Below are 22,153 nucleotides of genomic sequence, written 5' to 3' on the forward strand. Positions count from 1 at the left end.
AACAGATTCATGGATGTAACAACTATGCACATACACACACACACACGTGCACACCCCTCACATAACTAAAATTAATCAGAATGACAGAAAATAATGTTTTTAACATTCTCTGGTGGGCTTATATGCTACACAGAGTCTGAACTTCTGGGCAATCTCTAGGTTAATGCATAGCACTAGGATCTCAAGTTGTCATGTAATCCAACTGCATTTCATACTCCTCTATAAAAATTCTTAGTGGAAAAATAAAGTATCAATGATCTCTTGCCCATATTTACAAAGAGTTTCTATAAAATCTGTAATTTTAAAGACTGACAGAGTTAAAAGTTGAGGTTATGATGAGAAAAAGTTATTTTCAGAGTTAACATGAAATTTAACTTTTTTAGCCCTAAGACATAGCCCTCCTTTCATTTAAACAGTGATATTCTCCCACAAGAACAGAAAGAATTCACTGTACACATAGCCTTAATATAAATATCTTAAATTTTATCAAATTTGTTTTCATGTACCACTTAAGATGCTTTCTCACAGCTACCACTACTTAAGACAATTTAAAAGAATAAAGAACTTCCACTTATGTGAGGTATTTAAAGTAGTCACAGGGAATTCCCTGGCGGTCCAATGATTAGGACTCCATGCTTTCACTGCCAAGGGCCCAGGTTCAATCCCTGGTTGGGGCACTAAGATCTCACAAGCCGCGCAGACAAAAATAAAAATAAAAAAATACATACAGTAGTCATATTTTTAGAAACAGAAAGTAGAATGGTGGTTGCCAGGGGCTGGGGGTAAGGGGAAAAGGGGGGCTGCTTTCAGTGGGTAATTGAGTTTGTTTTGCAAGATGAAAAAGCTCTAGAGAGCTGTTGCACAACAATGTGCATATAGTTAACGCAATTGAACTGTACACTTTAAAATGGTTAAGATGGTAAATTTTATGTGGTTTTTATCCCCCCCCCAAAAAAAAGTACAAAGAACTTAATGCAGACCATAAATAGGCCAACAGCTGTGACAAAGCACATTAACTTTAAAGCCTGATACTAACGAGCTTGGACTGCTACACCTAACAGCTCTAGGGCAACCAGCAATTGCTGACTGCCTACTAAGTTTCCAGGCACTGTTTCCACAGCCCTTCACAAATGCTTTCTCACTTAATGGGGAGGAACCAAAAACCCTGCTATCTGTGCTTAGTCAAAGACTCCTAGGGTATAATTATATCCAATTTCAGGTGGCTGGTGGAGTCAACAATTAGGAAATTTTTTTACACACAGCAAATGGCTAATTTGAGTAGCACCCATACAAACAGCTGAGGCAGATCAAGGCATCCTAATGAAAATTCCAAAAAGCTTCCCATTTATACATAAAAATAAATAAAGACTTCACTTACAGGGAACTACTCATATTTTCCTTTGGCGTGAAGAAAATGGCCCTAGTAGTTCCATCTCTGAAAGGGTCATCAGTTTTGTAGCTACAAGGCTGAGTTGGCCTAAGGTGTTCTCTTTTTGAAATGCGATTATTAGAGAGTTTACAGGCTACATTCAGTTGGGTGGACATTCTGTCTGTCTTGGATAATTCCTTAACAGCACTAGATTGGCATGGGCCTCCTTTTCTTTCAAAGAACAGAGTGACAGGTCGGTCCTTCAAGGGTAAGTGAGCAGAGGGACTGTCTTTTGGGGCAAGAGCAGCATCTTTTACAGTTACTGATGGAGTCCCAACTACACTGGGTTCGTCCTTATTTGGGGTATTCAGGATGAGGAGAGAGGATGGCCTCTCTATTCTTTGCTTTGACTGATGGAAAGATGGTACCAGAAAAGTCTCCCCAGTTCTTGGCTTTTCAATTGTCTTAAAGGCTTTACGCTCCTTTTCTAAAATATCTGTTTGCTGGCGAATCTGTTCCATCATCTCTTTTTCATTCTGCTGCTGCAATTGCTTTTGCCTTTCTTCCTTCTCAGTGTTTAGCTTTTCTAACTTCTTAAGCACAATATTGGAAGAATCTGTATTCAAAGAAGCAACAACTTGATTTTCCCCTGGGAAGTGGTACTTTCTGGCTTCCCTGTTGATATCCAAAGTAAGAGATGGAAGTGTTTCTTCACTTTCCAATAGTTTGTTTCTCTGGACACTTGTGTCTAGCTGAGACCTTGTTTTCAGTGGGTCTTGTTGGGGAATATAAAAAAATGTAGGCAGACTATTTGAAATAAAGGAGTCTCTCAGCTGTGGTTTACAGGTAATAGATTCAGAACTGCAAACCAGTTTTTCCTTCATAGCCCCATTCTTTAAATGCACTGAGTCAGAAGGTGCCCTCTTTTGAATCAAAGTATAGTTAGTCTCACTTGAGGTACTGAGGGCATTGTCCTGTGAATCAAAACTTGGACTGCTAGATATCTTAGGTGACAGAAACGGCACATCTCCTTCATCTAGAATTATGGGCTCTAGTTTGCTCTTTTGGCTTTCCTCACAGCTCAGAAGTTCCAAGCTTCCTTGAGAGCTTTCACTATCAGGTGTACCCTGTAAAGACTGAAGGCCCTCAGGCATCAGTTCTGTAGACCACCTACGTTCTTCTGAAGGAGACACACCACCAAGAGAACGGACTTTCAGCAATTCTAAACTAAATATCGCTTGCTCTAGTTCTCTCATTCTCCGACTTTCTCTTTTGGCCCGACCCACTTTTTTCTGGTGGAGATCTTCCAAGGACTTGGGTCTCTCTCTTACAGTCACATCTCCCTGCAAGTCCATACCACTTCGACTTCTGGCTCTCTCCTGTCGCTTGTTTGGGGACTCGTTCAAGCAGTCCTTTGAACTTTCATGACTAATTCGATTACTCTCTATCACAGATTTACATTCCTCTATGGCTTTTACTCTGTTGTCAAATGAACAATCCTCCCATTCTGAAGGGTCTGAACCGTGAATTTCCAGAGTTCCATATGGCTTGATATTTGCCAATCCAAGTTTTAGTTTTGTTTTTTTTAGTCTTTGTTCTTTTAGAGCTTTAAATCTATATCAAAACAGGAAAAAAAAATAGGCTAGAGATATCTCTTGGTTACCACTGGAGAGAATACATTTATTGAGAATTTTTTAAAAAGTGGAAAGTCTCAAAAATTTTCTTTTTATAGTATTAAGTATTTCTTAAACTAACTTGGATGCACATTTCACAATTCTATTTCTAGTGGAGAAGACAAACTGAGATAACCAATTCTAACTCAAGTTAGGCAAATGTTAGAGCAGACATATAAGAAGTACTTGACAAGTGAGGAGTTAATTATTATAGCAAAAAAGATTACCTTTGTCTTGCTCTGAATCCTCTACATAGTGATTGCAAAAGGATAATTTTGTTCCTTTGTTCTCGATACCTCTTACTTTCCCTGTAGCCTTTCCATCTCGCCTGTATGCAAATAGCAGCCATGTGCCTCCGCCTATAGTGCTCCCTCCATTTCTGCTGGATGACGATGGCTGCAGTCCGGAGCTCCAAATACCGCTGCCTCTCTAAGTAAGCACGCCAGGAAGCTTGAAGAAGAGTGGCTGCACTAGCCATAATTAAAGCATCCTGCTGCACAGCTGCATCTCTGACCTGCTTCTGATTTAGGTAATTCCTCCAGAATCGCTGTGGGGAAGACAAAATAATAAAAACTGTTGTCATATCTTATAACACATTCTCACAGAAATTTCTTATGTCATAACTAGAGGTTAAGTGGCTAAACAGCTAAACTGTGGGTGGTTAAAGTAAAAAAAGTTCCCTTTTCCAGATATGCCTGGGTAAAATAACTATTTTAGATAATATAACCTCAATGAAGTTAATTATACAACTTAAAGTAATTTAAAACTTTTTGATGCTTTCATGCCCTACAAATTAATTTTAACAAATTACATTATATTCTCACCTACAATTTGCCAATACTAATGGGTTTAACGTCAATGTGTATACACTGCAAAGATTAAGATATTAAAGATTTTCTTGTACAAACAGTAAAGATCCTGTGGAAAACAGCCATCATATAACTCAATGAGGGAGAAAATAAAAGATAAATGTAAAATATGATACCTTTCATCCAAAATGAATACATAACAACAACAATGTACATATAATTCTCAAATATCACTCAGAAAACTAAAAATAACTTGCCAACAAAAATTAAGGCACATAACTCCTTTGCCCCTAATCATACCTCACAAGACATTATAACTATAAATTCAATTTAATTTCAATTGAACTCCATTAATATTTATTAAAAGTCTATTATTATATAGCAGGTAATCTGTTGGATGCTGTGAACATTTAACAAATGAGTAGGACACATTTTCGCCACTGAAGAAATTTACATTCTTACTTAAATGTTTCACAGTAAAACAGTTCTAGTTACTAAAACACAGGCTAAATAAACTAGCCAATTTCATGCAAAGACTCTTTTGTTTCCTACCTGGATGATAACGGATGCCTGTCTCAGATGGAGGAAATGCTGCCTACACAGCAAGGCCCTGAACCACCGCTGCAACAATATGATTCTGCGGAGCACCTCTTGGTGAAGCAGATCTTGGAGGTGTTGTCGTTCCTGCTCCTTTAGGAATACCTACCAGAAGGAAAAAAGATGAAGCATACAGCTTAAGAAGAAATGAGAAATTTATTTCATGCATCATCGTTCCTATGGTAGGCTTTTTTAGAGAAGAACAGACACAGTGGCAGACAGGTACAAGCAGTACTGATAAATATTTCCATCAACTTAGCCAAAGTAGTCATTCTCAAACTGGAAAGGAGGCATTAGAATATAGAAGGGGAACTGGAAAGGTGAACATCACTACAAAAATCCCAGTGCCAGAGACTGTGATACATTATTCCCTTGGGAACTTCACCATTAGGAGCCAATGTAGTACTGGTAATATTAATATGTCATATTTTTCAAGGATGTTGGAGTGGGGAAAAAAAAAAGATGACAACCATAGATTTTAAAGTTTGATCATAATATGAATAAACCAATAATGATAGTCTTTTTGAAACCCAGTATGCGTCAAAGGCTTCTTGCTGCCCAAAGCTATTCATCAGTTTACTTATTTACTCCTTCATTCTATTATAAATCTTTAGGAATTCAGGGGGATACAAAGATAACTTAGACATAGTCCGTTTGGAAACAGGATTTACACTTCAACATTAAGAGCAGGTAGATATTAAAAACTGTATATATTTAAGGTGTACAATGTGATGTTTTGATGTATGTATAAACATTTTGAAATGATTACCACAATCTAATTAACACATCCATCACTTCCCATTTTTGTCAAAAATTTAAAAATATTCTTAGAAAGTACAGATAGATATTAGATACCCAAAGAGGAAAACAGTAAGCTATTCAGGGCAAGAGACAGAGGACTCCACCTGAGCAAAACAAGGAGTTGGAAATAAGAATAAAGGTACAGGGACTCCCCTGGTGGTCCAGTGGTTAAGAATCCACCTGTCAAGGCAGGGGATGTGGGTTCGATCCCTGGTCGGGGAACTAAGATCCCACATGCCACAGCCCAACTAAGCCCACGTGCCGCAACTACTGAGCCCGCGTGCCACAACTAGAGAGAAGCCTGTGCACCGCAACGAAGATCCCGCCTGCCGCAACTAAGACCCAACACAGCCAAATAAATAAATAAATAAATTTCTAAAAATGTAAAAAAAAACTTATAAAAAAAAGAATAAAGATACATACTGGGATGATGGAACAATTAATGGCGTGAAGTGGGGCTTCCCTGGTGGTGCAGTGGTTAAGAATCCACCTGCCAATGCACGGGACATGGGTTCGAGCCCTGGTCCAGGAAGATCCCACATGCCGCGGAGCAACTAAGCCCGTGCGCCACAACTACTGAGCCTGCGCTCTAGAGCCCGCGAGCCACAACTACTGAGCCCACGTGCCACAACTACTGAAGCCCGCACACCTAGAGCCCGTGCTCCGCAACGAAGAGTAGCCCCTGCTCGCCGCAACTAGAGAAAGCCCACATGTAACACCAAAGACGCATTGCAGTCAAAAATAAATAAATAAATAAATTTACTATAAAAAAGAAAAAAAGTGTGAAGTCACAACATGGAGGTTCTTGAAAAAGAGAAAGATGTTTAGATTTAATGAGGAGGTTATAAGGGGATTATTATTGTGCAGGAGGCTGACATAAAGTATATTAAGATGATGATTCTGATACTATGGGTAGAGTGAGTTAAATGGAATAAAAAATAGACTGGCATTAGATGATGGATCTGTTTACTATAAGAGAAATGTGTGAGAGCTACAAAACAGAACTAAAATGGAAACAGTAAGAATGGAGAAAAAGGGAGAGATGTGAGAAACATTTATAAGGAAAAAAACAGAAACGGAACTTTGTAAAATGATTAAAGGGTAAGCCAAAATATGATTATGGTTTCTAGCCTAAGAAACTAGAAGAAAGGTGACAGAGAAAAAGAGTAGTTAATTAGTTAAAGACAGTAGGGGAAAACGGATAAGGTCACTTTAGGCAAATTGAGTTGATAATTACAGTGCAATACCTAGGAAGAAATGCTTTTTAAGCAGTTAAAATTATAGGCAGCACTAGAGCATTGGCCATAAGCTCTTTGATTAATACTGACTATATTATTAAGTAAAAGTCTTGGCCTAATCGATTTCCTTATGATATCTGGTACACTATCTTTCTTATAAACATTCTCCTCGGCAAAGACTGCCATTATTACTTATATACAAAAATGCACTCAATCTGGCAAAAGCTGTATATATTATATTTACCATGGATTTTCCAACTTGATAATTATCTGGATTAAGATTTATTTTCCTGAAGAAATCCTGAATGTTAAATTTGGATGGAATAATATTTCGGGGAAGAAGTACGTGGAAATGGCTCACAAAATCCTGAAAAGTGAAAAGAAAATGTTGTAAAATCACAAAAGAATTATTTGTAAACAAAATCCTAAACTAGCTAATTGTCCTTTTATTGATCTTTTTCTCATTATTTTAAACACGGTGAAACCAAGAAATTACTTGTTAATTTAAAATATTTCAAAAGGTTAATTAGTAAAATGGTGGGGGGAGATAGTGATTCCTACATATTTTGTTATCAAAGGGGAACGAAAGAAGAAAAGAAGGGCAGAAACTAATTCTCCCTTTGAGAAAGCTGTACTAAAGACCAAAGAAAAGGTTATTTAACAAAAATCTGAATTTTTTAGCAGAAAAATAAGCAAAGGTGACAGCTATTTCAGGGTACAACTGAGAATAAAGCTTTCCCTCAACAGTAAAGACCTGCTCAGCTGCTGAAAAGCTTCAAAATAATTTTTATATCCATAGCAGCAGTAGCTGATGAGAACAGTTGTGAGCCTTGCTGGCAGCCTCCTATGTAAGAAAATCCTGCTGAGAAAACTTTAGGAAAAATCAAATGGGATCTTTTCTTTTGAACTAGATAGTTCTGATTGAAGTATTTCAATTACTGGCATAATCAGTGTGAAGAACTGCCATGTTATGAGTAAACTTATATTAACAAACATTCAGATCAAATGAGAATAGCCAAGTAGTGGATTCTATTACAACACAAGCTTAATGAGATTGCTGTCATTCAATGGAAATGAGTATTCTCTATCCCTCTTCAATTCTGTATGCAAAAGATAGAATGTAAAGGAAGAATCAGGAGAAATAAACAACAAGTGAGACCCAAATAAAAAATAAGCAAGGCATAGGAATAATTTACTTGATGTACAAATACATTTAAATATCACTATAAAGCATAACCTGGAAAGAATATTTGCAGCTGTATCCTGATTGGCGAATTCGAACTGTCTCCAGCATCCCAGTGTACCGAAGCTGTCTAAGTACCAAGGCATCACTGAACCTTAACGGCAACTAAAACAAAGCAAATGGAAAAAAGATTAACCCAGGAGAATAGATCTCCAAATTAATGTTTGTCTTATAAGTGTAGTTAAGTTTTGAATATCTAGGAATTGACTGGAGGCTGTCTGGTTAAGATACAGCAGAGGTGATGGGACAATCTTACCTCCCTAGCTGGTAGCTTCAGAAAAGTTCTAACTGCCTGACCAAAAGGAAAAAAGAGACACCAAGCTTCCAGGCTTCTCTACTTGCAGAAGAAGAGGGCCTTCAAAGCTCAAAAGGAATGTAGTTGCCCACAGGCCACATAGTCTAGTCACTATAAAATTTGTAACACGATTAACCTACTTATACATAGTCAAGACTGTCTGTATTTTTATTAAGTAAGATTTTATCTACAATCTCACTCAGAAACGACTTACCCCACACTCTTCCAGTTGCCTTGGTTAACTTGAGAGCTGACATATTTCTTCTTGTATGACCAGTACAAGGTTAAAAGAAATTTACTTCCCTAGTTTTTGCTGATAATACTGGTATGACACATTGAAAAACAAAAAATTCCTATAATCCCTGAGAATTGATCTCTCATTGTATAGGCATCAACAGGGAAGAGGCTAAAGGGAGGCATTCGATCATCACCATTCATGACACTTTGTCACTCCTAGGTATCTCATACGCATATTTTTAGACATTCAAAAGAGGCTGTATTTGGAGCTTCTGATATTTCTCCCTATTTTCTGAATACTATTTTCAATGATCCACTAAGGCAATCCCAAATATTTTCCTGCAGAAAGATGGGGCATACTAGCTGTCAAAAAAAAAAAAAAAAAAGTCAAGTGGGCAACTTATGTTAAATAATAAGAGCAGTTAGTATTTAGTACTTATTCTGTGCCCTTAAATACTTCATTAATTGAACTCTTTGCATAGCAAGAATAACAGGGACTCAAACTTCTATTTAACTGTAAATAAAATGGTTTCCTCTTTTGTCACTATAAAAGAATGGCTAACATTTACTAAGTGCTTAGTATGGGCCAGGAAGATTCTAAGTACTTTATAGGTATTGACTCATATGTATTCACAAAACACTATGAGGTTGGTCCTACAATTCCAGTATATTCTTACACAGATGAAAATATTTAAGGCATAGAAAGGTTAAGTAACTCATCTAAGATCACAAAGCTTGTAACTAGCAGAGCTAGAGACTGCTTATTAATAATTAAGAAAGCTGAACCTAATTCCTACGACATTTTAGCAGTTTGGGTTAGAACTATTTTTTTCCTATGATGGACTTAAAGATGACAACTGTTTACACTTAACAGGTATATTTTGCAAAGCTCTAATAAGGGGAACTGTCATATAAAACAAGAAGAAATCAAGAATGCTGAGTATCTTCCTTATTTTGAAGAGACAAGAATCTCTAAGCATGAAAAATGCCACGCAAGTTCTGTAAGAATAATTGATACCTTATATCTAAACAAGAGAGATTAACCTTGGTACGGGTAACAAAAGTTGCATAAAATTCTTTTATATGATGGAATTTCAAGAGATTTTTGCTTCTGCAGGAGATGCTAAATTCTAGGAGATGCTAAATTGAGCCCATATAAATACTTTTCAGGCAGGTAAGTGAGGAAATAAGAAGGATATTCATAGAAAATATAGAACACTGTTTTCCTTACAAAGATTATAGATAGCTCTTCCCCGCCACTTATTCTCCTTAGAAAGAATTTAAAGCTTGGTTTGAAGTAAGCTGAGCTAGAAGCTCTTATTTACAGACATTTTTACCTTTTCGGCATTAGAGCGAATGCATTTTACAAAATATGGTTCTGCTTGATCAAGTGTTTCCATCAGCTTGCTTAATGAGGCCTGCAATACAAAGCAATATAATTAGCACATACTCTCATTCCAAACTGGCAATGAATGGTTTATAAATATAAACAACAATGTTGGTAAAATATGCAAAAAAAAGTGGTATACATAGAAATAGGTTTGTTTCGGAAAAGCACATTGTGTACACTGCCATACTGATTAAACTGAGGCCAGTTAAGGATGAGGATGGCAGTTTAACTTTAAAGCTGACAGACTGGCAATGGTAAATATTGCAGATATATTTTATAGTAATCTAAGTCTATAATAAATTTTTTACCTTTCTTCACATTTCATGAAACAACTTCATTCAAACTCATGCAGTCTTAGAGTAACTTTGGGAAAAACATCCAGTAGGGTATCCAGGAAGGTAGTAGTCCCCTGCTTCAATTTTAATGTTTGAGTATGTAGTGATGTTCCCTCTTTCATTCCTGATGCTGATAATTTGTGCTTTGTCTCTTTTTTCCAGATTAGTCTGACTGGAGGTTTATAAATTTTCTGATATTTTCAACAAATGAGCTTTTTTATTTCATTGGTTTTTCTCTATTATTTTTCTGTTTTCGATCTCACTGATGATTTCTACTTTATCATTTCACTCCTGCTTGCTTTGGGTTTAATGTTTTTCTTTTTCTAGTTTCTTAGGGTAGAAGCTTAGATTAGTGACTTAAGGCCTTTCTCCTTTTCTAATAAGAGCATTGAATGTTATAAATTAACCTTGGAGTACTGATTTAGCTGCACTGCACAAACTGTGACATTTTATTTTCATTCCATTTAAAATATTTTTAAAATTGTCCTTCCTCTTTGACTCGTGTTTTATTTAGATGTCTTTTTAATTTGCCAAATATTTGGGGATTGTTATCTTTCTTTTATTGATTTCTGGTTTAATTACAGTCAGATAACATATTTTGTTTATTAGTATTCTATTTATCTGTTGGCTTTTCAGCTACATCTCTGTACTGTTTTGTGTGTGTGTGTCTGCTCTACGGATAACAATATACCAACCTAACTGCACAGTATACTTAGAGTCAATATTTTATGATTTCAAGTAAAACTTAGAAGCCTTACAATCACATAGACTCCTGTTATTGCTGTCATATATATTACATCAACATACACATTTTTTTTACTTTTAGGTGTTCTTTTCGTGTGTGTTACTGTAATATAATACACATAATATAAAATGCTTGAATCATAAATATGCAGTATGATGAATTTTCACAAAGGGAATACACTCTTGAAACCAGAGCCCAAATCAATGAATAAAATATTATTAGAACCTTAGACGTCCCTCTGTGCTCCATCCCACTGAACTTAGCAAGATCACTGTACATAGGCTACCTGCCTCCACCCTCCACATCTCAACCAAGGGTAACCATTATCCTGACTTCCAAGATGGTAAGTCAGTTTACCTGCTATTAAACTTTATATAAAGAGAAAGATACACTATGTACTATCTTGTATTTGTTGCATACAATTGTATCTTGTACATTTACAGCACTATATAGTAGTGATTCATTATATGACTATACCACAGTTAAATTATCTGTTTAGGATGGATATTTGGTTGCTCAAGTTTGGGCTGTTAGGAATAAAGTTGCTATGAACAATCTTCTACATGTCTTTCAACCGTTTTCCAAAATGCCTGCATCAATTTATATTTCAATAGCAGTGTATAAAAATTCTGGTTGCTCTACATCCTTGCCAATACCTTGCATAATCAATCTTTTTTATTTCAGCCATGCTGGGAAGTGTGTAGTATTATTGCCTTATAGGCAGTTTTAATTTTCATTTCCCTGATGAATAATAAATAATATTGAGGATGTATTTGATAGGCTTATTGGCCTTTTGGATAACATCTTTTGATATAAGACAGTTTTGCTTGTTCAAGACCTTTGCCCATTTCTATTAGGTTGTCTTTTCAAGAACTGATTTGTGGTTTTTCATATATTCCACATATAAAGTCTTTTTCAGTTGTATTGCAAGTATATGCATATACCCTGTAGCGTGCCCTTTCATTCTCTTAATAGTTTGTTTTTAACAGTTTTATTGAATTACAATTTACATACTATAAAAATGTATCCATTGTAGTGCATAGATCAATGATTTTTTTAGTAAATTTATACAATTGTAAAACCATCATTACAATCCAGATTTAGAAATCGTCCACCCATCCCCTCAAAAGGTCCCCTCTTGCCCATCTGCAGTCAATAACTGCCTCCACCCAGAGTCCCAGGCAACCACTGGTTCGCTTTCTGCTGCTATAAATAAACCACCTTTGAAAAAAATAATCCTCTTTAGACATCTTTTCCTCTCACTATAAAACCAATATGTATCTACTGTAGAAAACAGAATACATAGATACATATTCGAGAATAAAAATCAGTTTGGTTGAGTTTGTCTAATGACTTAATTCTTAGTTCCAGAGGTAGAACTAGAAGTAGATTATTTTCTTCAAATCGATGGGCCTTTACGCAGAGAACTCAGATTTCTGCCAAAAAACCCAAAGTTAGAAAAACCCTTAGCCAAGGAAGAGAAACACTTAGAATTTCCACCACTACAAGCAAAGGACTACATTGACTAATGATGTAGTGGTAGATATATTTCCCAGCAATCTGTGGGTCTCTGAGCAGCTAGGCATGCGTGTCTTGTCAGGCCAAGAGAGGGGCAGTAGTTTTATCTGCACGTTTCAGCAGATATAACAGCAACAGCATGTGCATGACCTATTATCCTAAGAGAAAGCCACAAAACTCCTTTTAAAGCATTAACTGAGCAGACACATGGTGCCTATGAAGTGGCCTCCTTTCATATACAGCTCTATGCATAAACAATGCATAGTTTCTGCCTTATGATCAAGTTGCATCATCTCGCTCATAACTTAAGACTTTAGCTACTTTATTTGACTGTCTGGTGGCTAAAAGGATACTAACATTTGCTGGCAGTAGACAAAAGTCTCAAAAGAGAATAATCCAGAGTAGGGTGAGGGTGGCTGTTTACCTAACCACTGAAATAAGAAAAATTTACATATGGTCTACCACCTTGTTATTTGTTTCTATTTGTTTAATCTGCTCTTTCTTTTATCCTGTCTTTTTAAAACTGAGTATACAGTTGACGCTTGAACAACACAGGGGTTAGGGGTACTGACCCTCTGTGCTGTTGAAAACCCACATGTAACTTTAAAGTTGGCCCCCGGTATACTTGGTTCCACCCTATCTGGAGTTTCGAATCCTCAGATTCAACCAACCGCTGATCGTGTAAAACTGTAGTGTAACTATTGAAAAAAATCCATGTGTAAGTGGACCCATGCAGTTCAATCAAGGATCACCTGTATTTTATGATTCCATTTTAGTTCTGCTGTTAGCTCATTACCTATGATAAGCTTTTATTTTTTTAAGGATTTCTCAAGACTTTACATCTTTAACATATCACAGTCTGCCTTCAAATAATGCTACACCATTACCTGTATAGTGTACAGTATACAGGTAATGGTGTAACTTTACAAGAGTATAAACTTTACAACAGTATAAACTTATATTTAGCCCCTCCCTTCTTTTGTGCTACTTTTGTCATACGTTTTATTTCTACCTCACAATATATTATTATTTTTTTCTTCTATAGTCAATTATCTTTCTAAAAAATTAAAAGAAGATAAAAGTATTTATTATAGTTCATTACACTTCTATCATTCTGGCAATCTTAGTGTTTTGTACAGATCCAAAATCTATGGTTTTCTCATCATTTTTATCCCAAATTTAACATTCTTATAATGTAGATTTCCTGGCAATGCATTCTCTCAACTTTTGTTTGTTTGAAAAAGTCTCTATATAATCTTCATTACTCACGTGCATAGAATTTTAGAGTGACAATTTTTTTTTTTTCCCCTTTCAGTCTTTTAAAAATACTACTCTTGGGGCTTCCCTGGTGGCGCAGTGGTTGAGAATCTGCCTGCCAATGCAGGGGACACGGGTTCGAGCCCTGGTCTGGGAAGATCCCACATGCCGTGGAGCAACTGGGCCCGTGAGCCACAACTACTGAGCCTGTGCGTCTGAAGCCTGTGCTCCACAACAAGAAAGGCCGTGATAGGGAGAGGCCCTCGTACCGCAATGAAGAGTGGCCCCTGCTTGCTGCAACTAGAGAAAGCCCTCCTCGCACAGAAATGAAGCCCCAACGCAGCCAAAAATAAATTAAAAAAAATACTACTCTTGAATTCTGGCTTTCATAGTTTCTGATGAGAAACCTACTGTTATTCTTATCTTCATTTCATGGCACATAAATGTTGTCTTTTTTCTCTGGCTGTATTTAAAATTTTCTCTTTTTAACTGGCTTTAGCAATTTGATGTGATGTGTATTGGTGTGTTTAGGTTTGTTCTGCTTGGGATTTGTTGAGATTCTTTGATCTTTGAGCTTATATTATTCATAAAAATAAGGAAATATTTTGGTCATTATTTCTTCAAATTTTTTTCTGTATCCCCTTCTCTTGACTTTCCTTCTTAGATGCCAATTACACCTATGTTCAATGATCTAATATTTTCCCACAAGTTACTAATGCTTTTTTTCATTTTTTCCATCTTTGTTATTTCTCTCTGCACTTTAAAGTAAATGTAACTTCTAATTCACTACTTCGGCAAATAGGTGTTAATCTCATGTAGCTTATTTTTATTTTCAAATATTACATTTTTAATCTTTGAAAGTTCCATTTAAGTCTTTTTTGTATCTTCTATTTTTTCTCATCATTATTCATGTTTTTCTTTGGACATATTTATATGATTTATAATAGCTATTTTGAGATCCTCATCTAAATGCTATTTCCATAATCTCTGTCATTTTCAGATCTGTTTCTTTTTCATTTTTCAATATTTATTTATTTATTTGGTTGCACCGGGTCTTAGTTGCAGCAGGCAGGCTCCTTAGTTGTGACTCACAGGCTCCTTAGTTGTAGCATGCAAACTTTTAATTGCAGCATGCATGTGGATCTAGTTCCCTGACCAGGGATAGAACCCCGGCCCCCTGCATTGGGAGCACGGAGTCTTCACCACTGCGCCACCAGGTAAGTCCCTAGATCTGTTTCTAATAATTTTTTTCTCCCTTGCTATGGGTTGTTTTTTCCCTGATTCTTTGCATGCCTAATAATTTCAGATTGGATGCTACTGTGATTTTACATTGTTGGATTTTGTTATATTCCTTTAAAGAGCAACAGACATTTTCCCCTGGGGCTGTTAAGTTATATAGGATCACTTTGATTCTTTCAAGACTTGCTTTTATTAAGCTTTGCGAGGGCAGGTTCAGAGCAAAGCCTTGGCATTTGTTTGGATTCCCTCTCCCTGGGCTATAGCAAACTGCCTTTATGCAGTAACCTGGGACTTGTCTCATTTATTTCCCTCTTCTCAGGGATCATAATCCTGCAATGCTTACTGTCTAATATCTAAAAACATTCTATTCTTATCTTTTTTCCAGTTTTCTAGTTGTTTATAGCAGAAGGGCAATTCCTCTATGGGTTAATCCTTCATGAGTTCTATGATTTCATTTTGATGAAAGTAAATATTCATTCACAAGAAGTGTGTGAAGTCAAAGACATCTGGGTGCCATCTATCTCCAACACTTCTAATTTCCTCACCTGTACAATAAGAATGACAGTATTTATCTCACAGAATTGGAGGAAAAATAATGTATATGTATAAATATTTAGTAAAGGATCTGGAAAATATAGTACTCATTACTTTTGTAATATTTCACAATGTATTACAAACATTAAAGATGACTCTTTTTGCAAATGTTAAACAAAATACATGAATTTAATTTGAAAATATCCATAATTCCTGAATTTGGGGGATTTTAAGGGACATGATAGGATTGTAATTATAACTAAGTTTTATTGTAATAGCTATAATGTGTACTCTTCAGATTAAAGTCTGAGTTTGGTATACAGGCACCTGTAAAAGATCCAAGGTAACAAAATAAAGGACACAACAGCTTAATGGTTCTCCCCTTCATAATTATGAGATTAATGCTTCCTTTTCAGATACCAAGCTCACCACGTTACCTTTTGATCAGAATTTGGCTTCCCACCTTGATCTGCTAATCAGGAAATGTGATCATGAACTAACAATTATAACAAGTCTGCCTATGACTCTTATTTCTCACTGTATATTAATAAACTTTGATACTGTTTTACAGCAGTGTTTATAGTTTATCAGTCAGCATGATATTTTTTTCCCTGTAAATTCATCTTTGCATTTCTAAATCCATAAAGTGAAAACCCAAACTCTGGGATGTGAAGACAGCACCGAGGTATAGACAGACCTGTCTGGTCAAGCAACATCTCTCTCTTTTTTTAAATAATCAAATACCATTAACCCATAGGATTGTGATTTAAGAAGGATTTTTTTTTAATTCATGGCAGAGCTTCCATTACATATTCAATTGTCTTTCCTTTAACTTTATTAGCACCTAATAAGTTGTCTGGCTATTTGATCTTGTTTTTTTGTTTTTTTTTTTTAAAGAGCACTTTGACCAAGTAGCTTTTATAGAATCAAATTTTTCTCTAGGCCTATGGTGAAAATTGTCTAAAATAAAATGACATTTCTAGCCTACAGTTTGAAGAACTGTGCTTATAAATCAAACAAGATCATATCCAGTGATATCTTAGTAGATAATTTACATTCCGGTATCCTGGATTAAACAGGAGCACTGAAAAACGTGATAACATAGAAGTATAGCTATCGGCAGATAAAGAAATTTTTAGTTAACAGTGAACGACGCTTCTGTGATAAAAGCATGAGGTAGGGTAAAATTATGTAAAGCACTGTTACCTTTAAGATTTTCAGCTCTTTTTCATAAATATCTAGCAAATGAATAGAATGTTAGAGATGATTTGAGAAGAATGGGAAGAATTCGAAGAGAATTTTGTAAAGTTATTCTGGAGGTTATTTGGTTAATTTATTATGATCATATTTATTCCTAAATGCCCAGTTACAACGAAAGGAACTGGATTCCTATACACACAAAACTAAAATAAACAATCAAGAAAAAACTTACAATTCCATTGAGTTAAATGTTGATGGCAGTAGCATGAGGTTTAAATATATAGGGAGAAATATACATCATTATGTTAACAGTGACCATATCTGGGCAGTCAATTTTCTGATGCTTTTCTCCTCACACTGAAAATAATGAATTACTCTTTGGGATATGCACTATCCAGAGATACAAGGATGAGAAACAAAAGCACTTGACTTTTTTCCCCCATCTTTGGTACTTCCATCCAAAATGACCATTATAGCATAGCTTTTTAGTCACATGAATCATATCCCATTCAGGTATCTTGCAGATCACTTTGACCTTACAATGCCAATGTGAACAAAACAGATTCCTCTTTGTTAAAAATAAAAGGAAAAAAAGGTAAAACAGGAAACAACCTGAAACTGGGCACTGATGCTGGGAGGTTTCTTCTTCTTGTGCAAATGAAGAAGAGACTTGGTAATGCGATCCTGTAGGGTCAGTCTTGTCAGGTGCTTTAAAGACTTTACTTCTAGCAAGTGCTGAAAAGCAGGGGGAAAAAATCAAATTCTTCATATAAATTAATCTAAGAATAGGAAAAACAAAATTGTAAGCCAGTTTTCATTATTCCTGCGTATAATGACTGTGGTGAATATGAGCGATTAATATTCAACGTCCATTTTTACCCTCCTTCTGCTTTCTTACAGAAGCTTACCAGCTAAAAAGAAACTACATTTCCCAAACTCTCTTACATCTCAGGTTCTGGATGTGATTTAAGTTCATCAATTCCCACACGTGAAACTGGGAAGGTCTAACTGAGGCAGAGGCTTTGGCTACTAGCTTGTTTCTGCTGGCAAACATGTACACAAAAGTACTTTAGTTTTCGGTGGTCCCGGTGCCCAGGCACTACTTTTTAAAGTGTTGTGAGGCAGAGTGCAGGGCAGTTGTGTTGTCACTGCAACTCTAGTAAAAGCACCTTAGCCCCGAAGCCAACAGTTGTAGCAGCTTCTTCTTGATTCCTGGATTACACCACAGGTGGTATGAGCCTGGAAGCAGCACCAGTGATAGTGGCCTCCTCATTTCCTAGCTTCAGTTCTGCTCCGTTGTTTTAATACTTCTGATGATTTCTGTAAGCACCTCTTTGAATTAAGTCCCTTTCTACTTAAAAATATCTATGGTGGTTAGTTATCTGCAACTGAATCCCGACTCACACAGCTAATAAATTAAATTCAATCCCTGGGCTATATAGTAGGTAAGCCAGGAACACGTACACAGAAAAAAAGAAAACGTAGTCCCTATCGACCCACATCCTGAGGTCCTAATTATTAATCTTAAAAATAAGATATGAGTTACACATAAAGCAACTAAAGAATACAAAACAGGACACTAATAAAGTATTTTGGAGCTTTTTTTAGCTAATCATTAATCAATTTTTAAAATCCTACTAATTTATGGCTGTGAGTTTGTCAATGGAAAAAATGTATCTATACAGATGTGCAACTGCATATGTTATTTAAAAAGTAGTAAAAGTTTTATTGTATGAGAAGCACAGAATTGAGTTAAAAGTATGACAAATTAAAAGACTAAAAAATATTAATTCTGACAAGATAAACATTAAAAAATAAAAACTTCCAAGTGGCATTAAGTACAATATACATTTAAACAATTCCACCTAAGAAAAAATATTTTCAATAATGACAAAGACTTATTATCCATATATAAGAACTGTAAAAAAAATCCTTTAAAAAATACACCCAGTGATAATAAATGAGCAGAAGACTTCAACAGGCAATTCTCAAAATATAAATGACAAGTAACATAATGACAATCAATCTCACTTTTAATCAAAGAAAGACACATTTTCTTTTAAGGTGATTTTCTGCACATCAGATTGGCAAACATAGTAAAGGCTGATAAAACCCAGTATACATGAAATAGGCATATTTATGCACTGTTCTTAGGAATGCAAATCATTATAATCTTTCCGATAAACCATTTCACGTCTACGTATTTATCTAAGGAGAGCTCTGAAAGTTATTTCTGACAATCTACTTCAAAAAAATAGTGAACAATTTTGGGCTTCCCTGGTGGCGCAGTGGTTGAGAATCTGCCTGCCAATGCAGGGGACACAGGCTCGAGCCCTGGTCTGGGAAGATCCCACATGCCGCGGAGCAACTAGGCCCGTGAGCCACAACTACTGAGCCTGCGCGTCTGGAGCCTGTGCTCCGCAACAAGAGAGGCCAAGACAGTGAGAGGCCCGCGCACCGCGATGAAGAGTGGCCCCCACTCACCGCAACTAGAGAAAGCCCTCGCACAGAAACAAAGACCCAACACAGCCAAAAATAAATAAATAAATAAATAAATAAATAAATAAATAAATAAATAAATAAATAAAATTTTAAAAAAAATAGTGAAAAATTCTAAACAAAAGAGATAAGGAACTATACAGAATTTTTTTCATAAAGTATGCTTCATTCACACAACTGAATACTATACAGCTCCTAAAAATACTGTAACCTATATTTACTGACATGGAAAAATATCTGCAAATACTCTTGACCAAAAAATCCCCACACAAAACAATAATATATATGTAAATATATATAGTACATGTGGTATATTGAATTTTGAGAGTTTATACTTTATTTTTATTAGCATTTTTGAATTCTTACAAAAAGATTCATGGTATATTAAGAAAAAAATAATTTTACATACTGGTCAGGACTCAGAAGAGTTTTGTGGTTTATCCATAAGTAAAATGAAATTAGCACCGAAGCCTAAAATTATTTCCCCCCCCAAACATTTAAGATACTTCTGATAAAAAGACCTCGGAAATGGTTTCATTTTATAAACCATATCTAAAGCAATGGTAAAATTAATTACTAAATGTCACTATGTGAAAAAGGGTCAGATGAACTGTGAAAAATACAAGTAACTATTTTTTTTTAAACTATTAAAAAGTCCTTCCCATCAAGGAATTAGAAAGGTAAAAAAAAAAAAAAATCCACATTCATTCTTATCTCAAGGTCTTTCCAATCCTTTCATTTGCTTGGAATACTCTATAGCTAGACCTTTACATTGCTTGACTTTTCTTAGCATTCAACTTATAGCTTAAATACCCAAACTTTCTCATAAAGCTATTTTCTTAAATACCCCAAAGGTAGCCCACCTCTAAATCAATAATATGCCATTTCATTTTCCTCTTTGCACATAATATCATCTAAATCATCTTTTGTTTACTTGTGTATTTTTTTCTCTTTCTCTAAAAGAATCACTATGAGACAGCAAGGATTCTCTGACTGGACTGTTTATCTCAGCACCTCCAATGCCTAAAACAGTGTCTGGTACTGCATACTCAATAAATATTAGTATGGATAAATGAATGAATGGTTAGCAAGTAATGATTTTTGAACAATGTTTTCCTCAGCAACTGGAGACCAGACTCTTGTCCACAAAACTCACCATGATTAGATCCATCAACAAATATGCAGTGATTACTACAGATTCTGTTCTAAGTGCTAGGAATACATTGCATTCAAGAACAGGGAAACAGACTATAAGGAAATTAAAAAATAAATGATAATCTGAGGGTTATTAAGATTTATGAAGAAGATAAAACAGGGCAAGGAAGAAAGGAGAGACAAGGCGGAGCAGAACAATGTGGAAGACAGGAGGCTAAGGAGGCAAGAGAGAGATAAATCCAGTCAAGGGACAGCTTCAATAGTCCAGTATGATGTGACAAAAACCAAGAACTGAAATGTGGGCCCAAGATCTAGCAGAAAACAGATACGGAGCTAATTCCTTTCTTAGGTCTTCTGTTCATTATCTACTTTATTCCTTTCTTAATTCCATCTTCATTGTTTAGCTTATTAAGATTAGTCAGTTCATTGTTTTTTAAACAATTATTTACTGCTTGCTGTGCAAGGTGCTGTAGCCACAAAGATTAAGAAGATATTGCTCATGTTGTTAAAGACAACTAAAATGGACAATAAACTTACCTTCAACGTTTGAGCCTGAGTGACTACAAAAATTCAGTAGGGGAGTGACAAACCAAAATCGCTTTGGGGATCAAGTCTGAGAGATGAGCAGGGTGTCAAAGTAGAAATGTACAACAAGGGAACTGTCAGTAAAAGACTGAAAATTTAAAGGTAGATCATATTAGAAAGGTATATTTAATAGAAGTGATGGTTTCAAGGTATGAGAGGGAAAGTACTCTCTAGGAGAGAACGGGAAAGAACTATCAAAACAGAACTATATTAACAGAAGGCTAAGGGCTGTTGGAGGTTATATGTGTTGAATATTTGCCTGTGTTTATTCAGAACTGTAATAAAAATAAAGCATTCTAAATCCTACCTATATCAATAAAATGAGGTACCCTTAATACAGGTAACTGAATCTTATTTCCAGTAGCGATAAAAGTTGTAGGGATGCGTACAATAATGATTCATACTCAAGGTAAGAAAGTGGCTGCAGATTTCACAAAAGAGCAAAAGGGAAAAGAAGTTCAGGTTATCTACACTTCTGTTGCTTCCTTCCACATCACATAAAACTAACTTAATGCAACCAAAATATCTTAATCAGCAAATGACCATAGTCAATGAGGATACAGGATCTGCTACTTTAATTTTATTAATATATACTTGTTTTGCCTTGGTTTGAAATGGACTGAAAGAAACAAGCAAAACACTCATTAAGCATAATTAGAAAAAATGAGGCATATTTAAAGAAGGGTAGGAAAGTAAGATGAAGAGTGAGGTTACTAAACAAAGCGCACGTCATGCCTACATGTATGTACACAGATAAGCCACAACTTCAGCTCTAACATTCTGGTAGCAAATATGAAGAAAATACTTATTATTTATTGAATACTAATCATGCACATACCAAATATATATCTCTCATCCTAACATATATTATCCCCCACATTACAAATGAAGAGACAGAGGTTAAGACAAGTTCGAGAACTTACTCCAAAAATCAAAGAGCAGGGACTTCCCTGGTGGCGCAGTGGTTAAGAATCCGCCTGCCAATGCAGGGGACACAGGTTCGTGCTCTGGTCCAGGAAGATCCCACATGCCGTGGAGCAACTAAGCCCAAGCGCCACAACTACTGAGCCTGCGCTCTAGAGCCTGTGAGCCACAACTACTGAGCCTGCGTACCACGACTACTGAGGCCTGTGCGCCTAGAGCCCATGCTCCGCAACAAGAGGAGCCACCTCAATGAGAAGCCCACGCACCACCACAACGAAGAGTAGCCCCCACTTGCTGCAACTAGAGAAAGCCCGCACACAGCAGCAAAGACCCAACGCAGCCAAAAAATTAATTAGTTAATTAATTAATTTAAAAAAAAAAATCAAAGAGCAAGTAACAGATCCATCATTTGAATGTAGGTCAGTTTGACTCCAAGGTCTATATTCTCATAGACTATGTTGCCTCTCTAATATTAAATATATGTACTTGAATACACAAGACACACTAAAA

General features: G+C 35.9%; 1 protein-coding gene across 13 annotated transcripts in view; it reads right to left on the minus strand.

Annotated features, from left to right (window-relative positions):
- Positions 1-22,153, minus strand: part of MYO9A (myosin IXA) — a 285,101-nt gene that overhangs the window by 89,765 nt on the left and 173,183 nt on the right. For 10 of the 13 annotated variants that reach the window (XM_082443570.1, XM_082443569.1, XM_082443573.1 and 7 more), the window contains 7 exons: positions 17,093-17,215; positions 9,600-9,680; positions 7,725-7,835; positions 6,732-6,854; positions 4,404-4,553; positions 3,270-3,589; positions 1,379-2,983 (listed from right to left, as the gene is read on the minus strand). In XM_082443570.1, the coding sequence (XP_082299696.1) occupies positions 1,379-2,983; positions 3,270-3,589; positions 4,404-4,553; positions 6,732-6,854; positions 7,725-7,835; positions 9,600-9,680; positions 17,093-17,215 (2,513 nt within the window). The remainder of the gene's footprint in view (positions 1-1,378; positions 2,984-3,269; positions 3,590-4,403; positions 4,554-6,731; positions 6,855-7,724; positions 7,836-9,599; positions 9,681-17,092; positions 17,216-22,153) is intronic. The other 3 variants (XM_082443566.1, XM_082443565.1, XM_082443564.1) reach the window with 1 other exon arrangement.

This window comes from Balaenoptera physalus (genome assembly GCF_965194825.1).
Source record: "Balaenoptera physalus genome assembly, chromosome: 2".
Taxonomy (NCBI): domain Eukaryota; kingdom Metazoa; phylum Chordata; class Mammalia; order Artiodactyla; family Balaenopteridae; genus Balaenoptera; species Balaenoptera physalus.